General features: G+C 45.4%; 1 protein-coding gene across 3 annotated transcripts in view; it reads right to left on the reverse strand.

The window, feature by feature from the left end:
* Positions 1–13,455, reverse strand: part of TEX2 (testis expressed 2) — a 100,230-nt gene that overhangs the window by 11,390 nt on the left and 75,385 nt on the right. For all 3 annotated transcript variants that reach the window (XM_041724599.1, XM_041724597.1, XM_041724598.1), the window contains 2 exons: positions 9,773–9,872; positions 1,688–1,820 (listed from right to left, as the gene is read on the reverse strand). In XM_041724599.1, the coding sequence (XP_041580533.1) occupies positions 1,688–1,820; positions 9,773–9,872 (233 nt within the window). The remainder of the gene's footprint in view (positions 1–1,687; positions 1,821–9,772; positions 9,873–13,455) is intronic.

The following is a 13,455-nucleotide window of genomic DNA, read 5'->3' on the forward strand; positions in this document are numbered from 1 at the left end:
GATCAGCCAAGGTTTATGAACTTGAAATTGTGCCAAGAGAGTCACATGAACCTAAATGGCCAAGATCTCAGGGACTTGGCTGTCCCTGGCTGTTGGGGCCCTGTCTGCTACCCAAGACACCCCTCTCTAAGGAGTCCAGTCACCCTGTGCTGTTGAGAATGGACTCCTTCCACAAGGCTTCTGACATTTGCTCTGTCCTCTCCTGTATAGTTAGAACTCACTTTCAAGGCTGCTTCTGCCCATGGTGCTTTGTCTTTCAGGCTGGGCAGCTAATGCACAGCTGTGCATGGCAGTGGGGTGGGGGCGTCCAGACACAGGAAATTGAGTCTGATTAGAGAACTAGATCAAAACGCTAGCAACTCAGATGAGGGAAGTTGGCAAGACTTTCCCTCCCAGGAAAGCCTCTTATGTACTCTGACCTCAATCCTCTTAGGTCTACAAACTGGGCCTTTATGTTCAGGGACATGATGAAACGACAAGCTTCCTAGTGGCGTCACATGGGACCAAACAAGACTCAGCACCTACAGGGTATGAAATGCTGCATGGAGAGTTGATAAACACCACTCACCAGAAAATACAATCCACAGATTGCCGAATCCAAACACATTTTAACAAATAGCAGAAAAGTGAAAGGAAAACAGCACAGATACAGGTTAGATTGCATACAGGTGGGGAAATTCTCCAATTGTTAAAATAACATTTCATTAAGTAACTGGGAGAAGTCGGAATAATCTAAGTAAAAGCACATTCTCAAATGTCTAACCATCTCCCCCTCTGCCAATCTGCTATGACCATATGTATGAATACAAGCACTAGGTCAGCATCATAACTAAGCAAAAATCTAATAGTCTGTGTGTCTTATATATAGACCCTGCGAAGGTGGCTCCTTGTGGGGTTTTTCTGTCATTGTACTGTTAATTCCATCCCAAAGGATAAAAATGTGAGAAGTAGACTCTAATCAGTATTTTTAGTTTGGTCAAAACAATAATATAAAGGAGTATTTTAAGGTGTATGGAAAACTAAAGTTCCAATTTATCCATTCTAGGCCTCTAAGGGGGGAAAAAAGTAAACCTTCATTACCTATCTCACGAATTTGAAATATTTACTAAATCAGACAAACTGTAGGCAGCAGATGCAATATCTTCTACAAAGAGAGGAATTTACTAAGTAAATCAATATTTTATTATTTAAGGAAAATACATCTCAAAACACTTTAGACGAACCCTGTTGGCTACAAGATCAATTGAAATAATTTAGACTTTATGATTAAAGCAGATTCCCCCCCCCCCCCCCCCCCCCCCCCCGGGACCTTAGCCTTCCCACACAATGCTGTTTGTGGCTGCAAGTTGACAGAGAAAGTTTCTGAATGAGGATTCTTTTCACAGAGCATTTTCTTGTGCAGATGAGCCTGCCCTACTGGTCTGAGTCAATGATGCTTTCTGAATAATTGCTCTGTGTGCCCCCCTGGCAGCAATGAGGCCACAAGGTGCTGAGCAGAGGTGGGGACTCCCAGTCTTGGGGAGATAGAAGTCGGGAACCCCTCCCTGAAATCCTCTGTTGTCCAGAAGTACTTGCATGGAAGCTCACTCAACATCCAAGGCTATTACACATCCAAGTTGCTTCCCAAAGGCTAGAGGAAGAGGTTGGTTCCCCGGGGATGGGTTAGTAAATTTGTATGGCCCCTTACCCTTCTTTGCCAATTTCTCCAACCTTCAGGGCTTCAACAAGAGGCTCTTTACCTAGTTTGGTCAAATTCATTTTGGTCTCGAGAGTCATCAGAAAGGACCCATTGTAGGACATTTCCAAATCGATCCACAGTCCTGGAGAGAGAAATAGTGAAAAAACAGAAGGTTCCCATCCCTGCAAAAAACACGACTATAAGTGACAATATAAAAACTTACATTTTAAGGTACTGAAGTAGGTATCACATTGAAAGCCTGTAGATTTATATTGCCTGTACTATCAATGCATGCAACAGGAGGTCATGTAAAGAAAAGCTCCTGGGAATGGTTCAAGTGTTTGTCACTTTGCCAACATGTGAATATCCATTAAAATGGTGAGCTCAGTGCAACCTGTCAGTCCTGGAATGGTCCTGTTCTCTGGGTTTTTCTCACATTTATTTATTTAATTTTAAAAACGATTTTATTTATTTATTCATGAGAAACACAGTCTTCTCACATTTAATAAGAAAATACACTCCCAACAGGAGGATGGCTTGACCCAGGGCAAAACCAGGACAAAGTCACTGATTCCCAGCCAGTTACAAGGAAGAAGAGAGGTGCGGAGACCTCACTGAATGCTGGGCTATTCTTTAAAGCCACACATGAGAACCACTGCCTTAAAATGACCTCATGTTGGTGGGGGAGTGGAGCACAGGAAATGTTTCAGACTGAGCTCGGTATGATCGGGATAGGGACAAACATTTTTAGCACCTTATTCTTTCTGGAAATTGCTTAGTAATGGAAACAAAAGAATTAATGTTCAAGCACCAGAATTATCCAGATAAAGTGGGATAACTGCTTTGTACCTTAGTTTAAAACCCTGTTCCTTAGAAAAGACACCAGTATCAGTGAGATCATATCTAAGAGGGTTTCAACTTTGTGGAATTTCAGTGGGATGGCCCACCAACAGAAGCAGTCACTGACCAGAAGTCCAAAATGCAATCAGAGATTATCTCCTGACCTTCCACACAAGGATTCTAGGATTTGGGGTAGAACATGCTACGCTGTGATTTTTCAGACTCAAGGTTCTGTGACACTTCATGGACTTTCAGTCAAAATGTGTTTGTTCAAGTGGGTGTTTAAATGTTAATCCACTTTATAGATCCTCATAAGATGCATGACAACATCTAAAGGGAAGCAGGAAACTCATCTAAAACCATCGCTGACACACAGCAGCATTTCAAGCAATTACAGTAAATAATCTATCCCCTATTTGGCTACCATTTTAGATAAAAGCTTTGCTTAACCTCAAGAAGCACTAATGGTGTAATTCCTCACTACAGGCAGAATAATTCCCATTTTGTTTTCAACAAATTCTTTTTATCATAATTAAAGGTAATTGTTTTCCATGAATGACATTAGGTGACATGTAGGTCAATTGTGACTTTGTTTGTAGCAACTCACAAAACTGCTTTATTTCTTGCTTACATTAAGCAGTTAAAAATCATCAATTAGCTTGCTCTTCGTAGGTAGTTACTGGAAACAAAGGATACATCTGCTTTAATGAAGACATTTAGTCATTAATCACTTCCAGTGGAAAGGGAATAGGGCAAAAAGCCAGATATGAATAGGCTTTAAATTCAGTATAGATAGAACATCAATAAAGAAGGTATTTATTGCTGTATAATATGTCGACCTTTTTTAAACTTGAGAATCGATAGACCCCAACTACCTGGCTGCTGTATGTATTCAGAAATAACTTCTGAAAATCCCGGTCAGGTTTCTAATAAATATTAATAGTGTATGTAGTGCCTTTGAAGATTGTCATAATAAAGACAACGCAGAATTTTCCTTCTTATAAAGTACAAGGTTTTGTCTGTCTGTTTTTTTATGAGGAGGTGTGGATTCAGCTTAGTGCACTGCTGGCTTACACCCTGGTAACTGGAACATCCTGTCCAGTGACATGTGGTTCAGCGCTCCCTCCGCCAGGAGTTGAAGTGAGGCAGGCAGAGGGAAGATGCATGTGGAGCCCTAGCACATGGACCAGGGCTCGAGTTCCCTTGCAAGTTTCTAGATCTCCTCATGTGTACAAGGGAGGGACTGCACTGCCTCTTCAGGGGAGGGCTATGTCCATCCTGGCCAGGGCTCTTCCCTCTGCTGTCACCAGCCCCATGTCTTTACTTCCAGGACTCTCTGCTCCAGCCTAGTTTCTTGCTGCTGCCAAGGCAGATGGGGACTGAACCAGAGAAGGCCACTGGGCCAAGGGGACACGGGGCAGGCAGAGAGCCCTGTCTGGGCTGGGGAGGGTATGAAGCATGGACATCTGATCCAGCCTCTGCATGAGGAATGGGGTCGGTTTTTTAATGTCATTATACAGGCCCCAACAGGCCCACCCCCAGGGCTTTGTCCAGCCCTGGCTGTCGGGGAGAATATGAAGGAGTCAAGAAGGTCTTGAAAACTTTAAAAAACAGATATAAACTGCAAACATTCCAACAAATTACTTGACACGCTTGCATTTAGATGAGGGTAAGGAGACTACTTTAGCATTAGGTGCAAAGAACAACTTGCTTCTGTGACAATGATTTGGCGAGCCAAAGAGCCCCCCGAGAACCCTGGAGCACACACAACCTGGAGCCGAGAACGACCAGTCATGTCACGGGTCAGTCGGGAGGCTCCTGCCTGAGAGGACTGGACAAGGAAATTAATGGCACCTGGGAGGCTGTCTTCTCCTTGTGGACAAATGCGTCAGCAACGTAAGGATGGAGACACACCCTGTTCCACCAGCGGTGTCTTAACCAAACTGAAGGCCACTCGTCTGGATGAACGTGGTTGCAGAGCTCTCTCTTTTGTGCTTCTGACAAATGTTAAGACTCCTGTGAGGCATTCCACTTAAAATGCTGCTTTCTGTCACCATCTGCTCTTGCTAGAGCTCAGGGACAAAAACCAGAAGTTGAGCAGGACAAATTTTTAAGCCTTTAAATAGGAGTAAGGCTGTCAGTGCATTCAGAGGTCTCCAGAAAGGCCATGAAAACAAAGGGTCTTTGTTTCTGCTCGGGCTGCTATCACAGAACACCACAGATTGGGCGGCTTAATCAGCAGGCATTGGTTTCTTGAAGCTCTGGAGGCTGCAAGTCTGAGATCAAGGCACCGGCCAAATCAGTTCCCAGTCAGTGTTCTTCTGGCTTGCAGAAGGCCACCTTCTCCCTGTGTCCTCACATGGCAGACAGAGAGAGCAAGCTAGCCCACTGGTCTCTGCTCATGAGGGCACAGTCCCATCATGAGGACCCATCCCTCATGAACTCCTCCAAACCTAATCACTGCCCCAAAGCCCCACCTCCAAATATCATTACATTGTAAGTTAGGCCTCTAACATCTGAACTGGGGGGAACAGGGGAACACAAGCGTTCAGTCCATAACAGATTCTCCCCCACACGAGAAAGGGTCCTTGTGCAAAGAGGATGTCCAGTGATGAAGAGTGGCAGCTGATTACCAACAAGTCCCCACAAGACAGCACTTCATCTGGCAACATGGGGAACAAAGTGATGATGACAACTTCAGTCAGCTTTCATGCCAGGACCTGTGAGGAGCTCAGATGGCTGCTTTTCTGCTCTTCCGCCAAGGGCAGGATCAGTTACCACCATCACCACTTGGAGGGACACTGCAGCAAAAGTTACAGCCTGTTCCACTAAAAATGTTTTTTGAATTCTCAGTGCAAGACATCACGGCTAAAGACACTGAGATACATCCCTGCCTTCAGGCACCTTAGGCTCGAAGATGAATAAAGATGGCCAGGGCCACCTGGTACATGGGAGATAAGCATGTCTTAGCATGTGTCACCACGGACAGCATGAAAAGAGGCCCTTTAGCCTTCTCTTGGTATTCTATTTGACAGACACCATGCCTCAAAACAGTCTAGCTGTGGCCATGGATATTTAGTCATTTCACTCGGCAGCTCACTGTTTTATTATTATTAAAATAGCTAAAAGGCATCAGTCTCACTGGAGTAGGCTTAACAGGATACCTGCTGCTTAAAAGGGGTAAGAGAACCCAAAGCCTTGCTCACCTGAGCTTGGCCCTTATGTTATCTGCTCCTCCATTTCCCTCTAATTGTGACTCTTACTGGTTGATTTTCACCTTGAGAGGCACCATTTGTCATCCAAAGAACAGACTTCTTAAAATGGCACATTTAATAACATATCATGAACAGATGTTGGTTAATAGGTTCTTAGAAAAGCACACCGGTGACTATTTTGTTCCTGGTGCCATATTGCTCACTCAAATACCACAGAAAATTAGCATTCCTTGTATTAGGATGTGTCTTTTAGGACAGATGCTCTCTACCTGCAACTGTTCTCGGAAACAGCTCTGCCTCTCAAAATTGATCTAGTCACAAATCAGAGTGTCCTCTCTTCCACCCCAAAAGAGTTCCACAAAATGGTATTTTTCTCTCTTTTCTGGAAAAAGTAATTTTTCTTCCTGCAACATGATCTGGTTAGAGTGTATGGGTCCGTTCCTGTCAGCACTGAGCCCCACGGTCTGGCCCTGTCTGTGCTCAGCCCTGGGTTGGCTGCTATATTTGCTCTTAACAAAGGCATAGTGGAAGGAATGGGCGGGCCACAGACGGACTCTGGGTCCAGTTTTCTGCAATACTCAGGGGCAAAGTAACTTCAGTTTCAGCACTGGATAAAGGTACCAGGCACTAAAGGTTAAGGTCCAGAAGACGATCTGTAGATGGCAGACACCAGCAGTCACAACCAAGGGCATCTCCGAGAACAGACAAGGTTCCTGTTCCTGTGGGACACGGTATTCTTGCCATAGAATCCAATACCTTCTGTCATGTGTTAAACACATGCGCCGCACACCCTGGAGACTAAATGAATTAATCTGAATCTGAGGGGTCACAGCCCACATCCATGGTTCATCCTGACATTGGGTGACATGCCTGCGGGTACTGCCCAGGTGTCTGGGCCCACTGTGCGGCCTAAAGGAAGAAAAAAGACCTATACACATCCCTCAGTCAAAGGTGCACATGGAGTGAGCAGGGCTCAGAGATGAGGCGGGAGGTGCGCAGCCAGTTTCCAAGGGACAAATCTTCTCTATCTTCCAGCAGCCTGCCACTGGTAGGAAGTGAAGACGCCCCTGGGACAGGTGGTCATTCAACCTGAGGAAACTGGCTGTGTGTCCTGGCACTTGGACAGGCCAATGGTAGCCAACATGTGATTTCAGAACTATAGGCGTTGCTTAGTGGCAAGGCCACAACAGCTGAGAATGGCCTTTTTCTTTCCATTTATTCCTGTAAAATGGGTCAACTGGGCACCAGAGCCACCCACATTCTAAGCTCTCCAAGAGCAGCACAGCAGCGAAGGTGCCACTACTAATGGTAAAAGTAACAACAGCCGGCACTTCCCACGCTCCCCTTCCAGGGGCCTTTCATGCACTAACCCACTCCACCCTCAGACCAGCCTAGCCTACCAAGTCATATAGTCTCCTCACTGGAGAGAGCAGTTAGCAGGGTTTATGGAAACTGCCCTAGGCTGCAGAGCGGTGAATCCCAAAGCCTGCCCCCAGAGCTGTGCTCAGAGCCAAGGCTCATCCCCTCATCCCGAGGATGGAGTGATCCAACCAGCTGTGGTCCCAATAGCCAGCCCCCTCCACCCCCTGGCCAGGTGCTTCCAACAAACACGCACAAGTTAGGAAACATTTAAGAAAGAAAAAAAAAGGGTATGTGTGGGGGATTCCCTCCCTAGAGATCTGGCGGCCGCCTTTACAGGGCTTGCATTTCCTTGGAAGGTGAGCTCTGCTTTCCAGAGTCAGTGTTAGCCAGTCACCACTGATTTTCATTTCCTTCAAAGAAAAGTTTACCTTAGAGCAATGGAATCCAAAACAGCACATTTCCTTTATGTTTATTTCTGTTTTGACTATCACATGCATCCTTTGCAGACTTGGAAAAGCCTAATTTGATGAAACTTTTAAAACCCACAGGCTTTATGTCTTTTATCATTCCTTTCTTTCGTAACATTTCCTCCCTTGTTACATAAGCAGGCAGACGTCTAAAACTTGCCCTGAACGGAGTTAAATAAGAATCAAATGGATTAAAAACCAGCAAAGCTTTGATCTGGGTAGAGAAATATCTTGCCCCAGAGGAAGAGGAAAGAGACTTAGGCATTTGGTGAATGTCACTCAAAGCCTGACAAAGCTGCCCTGGGAGGCCTCAGAGTTCAAAGCTATAGAGACACTCCTTAGATGCCGCAAAGCCCAGTTATGGCCCTGCTTCTTTCTTGCTGGAAATTTCTACTAATGCAACAAAGGACAGAGATAAGAGACTGCTAACACATTAGGAAATAGAGCATGTCCACATATTATTTGCTTTATTTAAGCTTGACTCTGTGGAGGTGTACATTAGCTGATCATTTACCAGCTTGTTACAATTCCTAAAAGGGCAAACAGCAGGGCAGCCTGGGTGGCTCAGGGGTTTAGTGCCGCCTTCAGCCCAGGGCGTGATCCCTGAGACCCAAGATCAAGTCCCACGTGGGGCTCCCTGCATGGAGCCTGCTTCTCCCTCTGCCTGCATCTCTGCCTCTCTCTCTGTGTTTCTCATGAATAAATAAATAAAATCTTTAAAAAAAGAAAAAAAAAGAAGGCAAACAGCAAAGGCGAGTCCAAAGCCCACCAGAGCCAGAGGAAGGCAGGCAGCCATCAGGTGGATGAGGTGGAGATCCTAGCTAGGTACTCACCACACAAATAATGTATCTTTTAACATTTCATATGCTGTTAAAAGAACTCTAGCTAAACTGTCTGCAAATTACCTTTTCTAGTTTTACCCTCAGTGAACCAGAAAACAGTTAAATCAGGAGCACATGGATTCAACAAAGTATAGACATGGTCAAGGGGTTACAGGTGTTCTCAACACAGGTATTAGGTGGACTTTGGCATTTGCAAATAACACTCTGGTCTATCTCTGAAATCCACGGGATGCTAAAAACATGGAAATACAGGCTCGCTGTTGGCTGAAATACTGCTAAAGAGATCATCAGAGCTGCTAATTGTAGGGCTAGAAAAAAATCTCTGTATTTACATCAAATGTGTACAACACACAGAGTGATTTCACTCAACATGATTCAAGAGCCATCTGATACAGCCATGCAGAAACAAAAGTAGATGCTATAGTCTCTAAATTTACAAAACATTTACTTCGAAACAAATATCAGTCTCAGAAAGTTGTAATTATTTTCCTCCCTACCTTGGTCCTGAGCCTTTTGAGTAATGATGTCAATCCAGTTTAGGTGGACAGAGGTATATAATGAAAAGGACTACTACAGAAAAGAAGTCGACTGCTTCCACGGTGGGGAGATTTTGCCTGCCCGTTCACGGACTATTCTGACTTACTGGGCTCATGCCTATTTTCACCCCACTCCTGTGTATTAAATTTTCCATCATGGTCCTTTTAAGCCCATGTGCCACAAAAGACACATAAATCTTTACATCATAATTTTATTTAAATGCTATATATCCGAATCAACTCTTCCTGCCCCAACCCACAAGAGTAGTTGTAAATAATGTGTCAGGAGTATGTCTTAAAACTCAAATCTGAGCACCTTCCCCCAGCAGACAACCATATTCCCAAAATATTGCTGACAACACCTATTTTCATTTTTAAAACACTGAGCACCTACTAGGTGTGGAAAGGAACAGCAAGATGTAAAGCATGAAGGTCAGAGAACTTGCAACCTAGGGGTTGGGTCAAGGCAAAGGTGTGAGTGCGCACAAGGAACAGTGGCAGCTGTTGGTGAGAGCTGAGGGCTGCTGGCTATTTTCTAAATCACATAAAAGCCCAGACCCTGCCAACAGGTATACAGCCATGTCTGGGCTGGGGCAAGAATGGTAGTGATCCGAGAGACTAGAAGGATTAGCAGGGAGATCTATTCCCAATCTGTTCCTCATCAGCTGAAAGCAGTGACTTAACAACAGAAAACAATCAAAGTAAGACAAAGTAAGACAATGTCCCTGAACTCCCTCCCAACACAAAGCTTTCGTATTCGATCTGCAGAGATGGAGACATTTCGATACTCATATAAATGGTCAGTTCTCTGCGAGAGATTATTAAGAGTTACCTTGGTGATCAACGTAAGGCTTGAAGGCCTGAAGGATTTTTGGCACAGCCACCCCCATGTCAAGTTCCGTCAGAGTTAGTTCATTCATAAAGTAGGGGAGCTGGAGGAGAAAAGTAAACAATGAATGAGACATTAGTAACCTGGTCAGTGTTAGAATTCAGCATCTGCTCAGAAGGAGAGAAGGTCAAGGTTTTGGGGACACATTCATTTCCCTGAAATTTACTGAGTACATACTACATATGAGGCATCATCCTACAGAGAGAGCTGTGGACAAGTCGGGCAAGCTCCTTGCTATCCTGGGGTTTATGCTGGAGAGGTGGTAACAGATAAATAAGTAGATAAATAAATAGTTTGAGAAAGTGGTTAGTGTTACAGAGACAGTAAGCCTAGTGGTGGGACAGAGGGAGCCAGGATGTGGGTCGGGGGTGGCTATTTTGGCCAAGGAAGTTGGAGAAGGCTTCTGTGAAGAGTGCCGATTGGCCAAAGACCTGACTGAGGAAGGGGGAGCTAGCCATGCTGGTCAGGTTAACAATGCCTGGCCAGAGTGTGGGAAAGTGGATCCCTCTTAGACTACTAGTGGGGAGTTAATAAATTGCTGTAACATTTCTGATAGGCAAATTCACAATATTTATTAAAATGCTTGGAAAAAAAGAAAATTCACATCCCTTGATACAGTGCTGGACATTTTCTGTTTGCACCCCCTGGATTCAAGTTCTGAGAGGCTGGTCTGTGCAAAGCACACCTATGGGCTCTCCTGCCCTCTGGCTTCTGGTTGGGCTGGCCGATGGGATCCACCAATGCGCAGGAAAGAGGGGAGGTATTTGGAAAAGAGTGCTGTCAGGTATTTGTCCCCTCCCTCTGTTGAAGGCCACAGCTCCTGTCAGACAGGCAACCTCTCCACACAGCCATGGTCTGGTAACTGCTCCCTGCTTTCGCCCCTACAGAGAGTGCTAAGAGCTCCCCACTGCTGCCAGCCCTGGGTCCTGCCCTGTTCTTCTTGGTTTCTTTACATTGGCCCACACATTTATAAATCTTTTCCTTAATAAACGCTCCTCTCAGGTGATGCCACTTGAGTGTGCCATTTGTTTTCTGCTGGGACCCCAACTAATACAGTGTCAGTAGGAACCTGCTCTAAAGGAAATAACAGGAGTACTAATATCATGCTTAGAAATTCCTACTTTGCCTCGAGACTGCGGAATTAATTCATCTATTTCTTTCACCTGAATTTAGGCATGTGTATATATTATTATTTTAATTTGTAGTCTAGTCTTCATTTCAGTATAAGATATAAATCAGGGATCCCTGGGTGGCGCAGTGGTTTGGCGCTTGCCTTTGGCCCAGGGCGCGATCCTGGAGACCCGGGATCGAATCCCACATCAGGCTCCCGGTACATGGAGCCTGCTTCTCCCTCTGCCTATGTCTCTGCCTCTCTCTCTCTCTCTCTCTCTCTCTGACTATCATAAATAAATAAAAATTAAAAAAAAAAAAAAGATATAAATCAGGGATCCACTTTAAACTTTTTTCCCCAATGCCTTCTCAGGCGTCTTATTGAACAACCAATACTTTCCCCACTAACTCGTAGCGCCATCTTTAAATATGAGATTCCCATGACACTGGAGCCTATAATGAGCCCCCAGTTTTTCTACCAGCATCAAATTGGCTTTTTAAAATAAATATACACTGAACATTTCCCATAAAATGTGGTAGCATTTAGCCAGGCATGGATTTAATGCCTATTTTGGCTGGACCTCTTCAGCTAAGTTGTACACTTTGACAATTCACCACAGAAGTTTCTCCTCCTCTGTTTTTCTGCAGGGGTGGGATAGTTAAAGAATTATGACATCTGTGATGAACAAAATGTGACCAAAGGCAGTACTCAAATGTGCATTTTGAATTGGTGGTTGCTGGATATGGAAAACCTTTTTTCCAAGGCATCACTGTTATGTGGTGGCTGACCTTCCAATCAGCCTACTTGGCCAAGAATGTAGCCAGATTCTTGCACCTTTGCCCCAGACTGTCTATTATTATCACTCTAATACCCAGTGAGTCAGGAGCATGCTGGGTTTCTATGGGAACAGGAGTCCAACACTGATCAAGGGGAGCGGATGCAGAGATGGCATTCCCAGTCCCCTGTCCAACCTCCCAGCCCTCCCACTCTGCACTCTGTGGTTCCTACAAGGGTAGAGGAGGGACCTGAGACAAAGGGCTGAGGGACCAGGGACTGGGAAAGACTCAGCAGGTTTGGGCCAGGCCTAATCATCAGCAGGCAGAATGAGGAGGGGCTCTGCAGGGCCCAGATTCCTACTTATTCACCTGAGTCCCCAACTCCAAGATTCTAGAACATCTCTCATCCTTCCCCTCCAAATCACAACTGCTTTGAATAAAAACTCTTAGAACAGGCCCTAACCTAGTCAGCCTCCTTCCTACTCTGCAGGGAAAGGCAAGGAAAGGTCACTCCTTCTGCTCTTTTCTACCAGAAACTCTCTTCTTCCCACCCAAAGGCATCACAGAGAGACAAGAACCCACTGCATGTTCTTTACCCTCTTGAGTGAACCCAACTGGACATTCAGGTGAATGGAACATTCTCAGGTTGGTGGGAGGAACTGCTGGAAGCTGTCTGCAATAACAACATTTGCTGACACAGGCATAAGAGGCCCATGAAGACTGAGGGCCCCGGGGCAGTGTTGGGAGGGGCTGGCTGAGGCCAAGAATGTACTTGCTGTTGGGGCAGAAACCCAGCTTGTTTTAAACCATCACTGGGCACCAGATACACACACAGGGCTGCTCTTTCACAACATGAGTCATTATCACATGTGAGGGTGACAATCAGAGACCGCAGGGCAAAGCCAGCAAAGAGTTCTCCATATGTCAGGCCTTGAAGGGAAACTAGGAAATGGGAGATCTTTGTCAAAGCTCAGGCTCCTCCGGCTATTCTGGCTCTTGTATTGGTCATTAACCAACACTCACTACTAGATTTAGTACTTTCCAGAATATGTGGCTATTGGTGATGATCAGTCTTTTTGGTAGGGGTGGCAACAGGTTCAGAATTGGGAGGAATATCCTGCTGCCTTTCTGTTTATTCCATTACATCCAGGGTCTCCTCTAGTCTTGCAGGACACTCAGGTATTGACCTGCTGGTACTACTGGAGCCAGGCCACTTTTTCCATTCTAACCTTCTAGCACTTCTGCCCTCAGTTTTAAGTCTGCAAACTGAAAAAGCCCACATGACCAGCAAAGGGAGAAGATGAAAATAAAAGACTTTCCCTCAGCTTCCTCTGGAATGAGAGCCTATCATTCTCCAAGACGGTAGAAGATCCATGGACTTCCAGCACTCAAGAGAAGCATGGGACAAGACCCTGCCTCAATTTGTTTTGGAATGTGTGTAATTGGGACAGCAACGTCCTGTCCGGAGTTGAGGCACGCCCTGCTTTCTGCCTCCCACTGCCAGGACTCCCAGCCCTCATGTTCAGGGAAGGGCCCCCGGCAGTCTTTGGGAAAAGAAGAGTGCCAGCCCCACTTGTGTGTCTTGACCCAGAACTCATCAAGCTCTCCATAATTTTCTAAAAAGCGGGAAGAGGTGGAGTGAGGTCCAGCTTCGCTGCTTGTGTGCGAACATGGGAGGGTCACTGCCGCTTCCCACTCCCCCGTTGGACCTGGCTAGCAGAGTGGTTTCAACCCTCAAT

This window comes from Vulpes lagopus, chromosome 12, assembly GCF_018345385.1.
Source record: "Vulpes lagopus strain Blue_001 chromosome 12, ASM1834538v1, whole genome shotgun sequence".
NCBI classification, from domain to species: Eukaryota; Metazoa; Chordata; class Mammalia; order Carnivora; family Canidae; genus Vulpes; species Vulpes lagopus.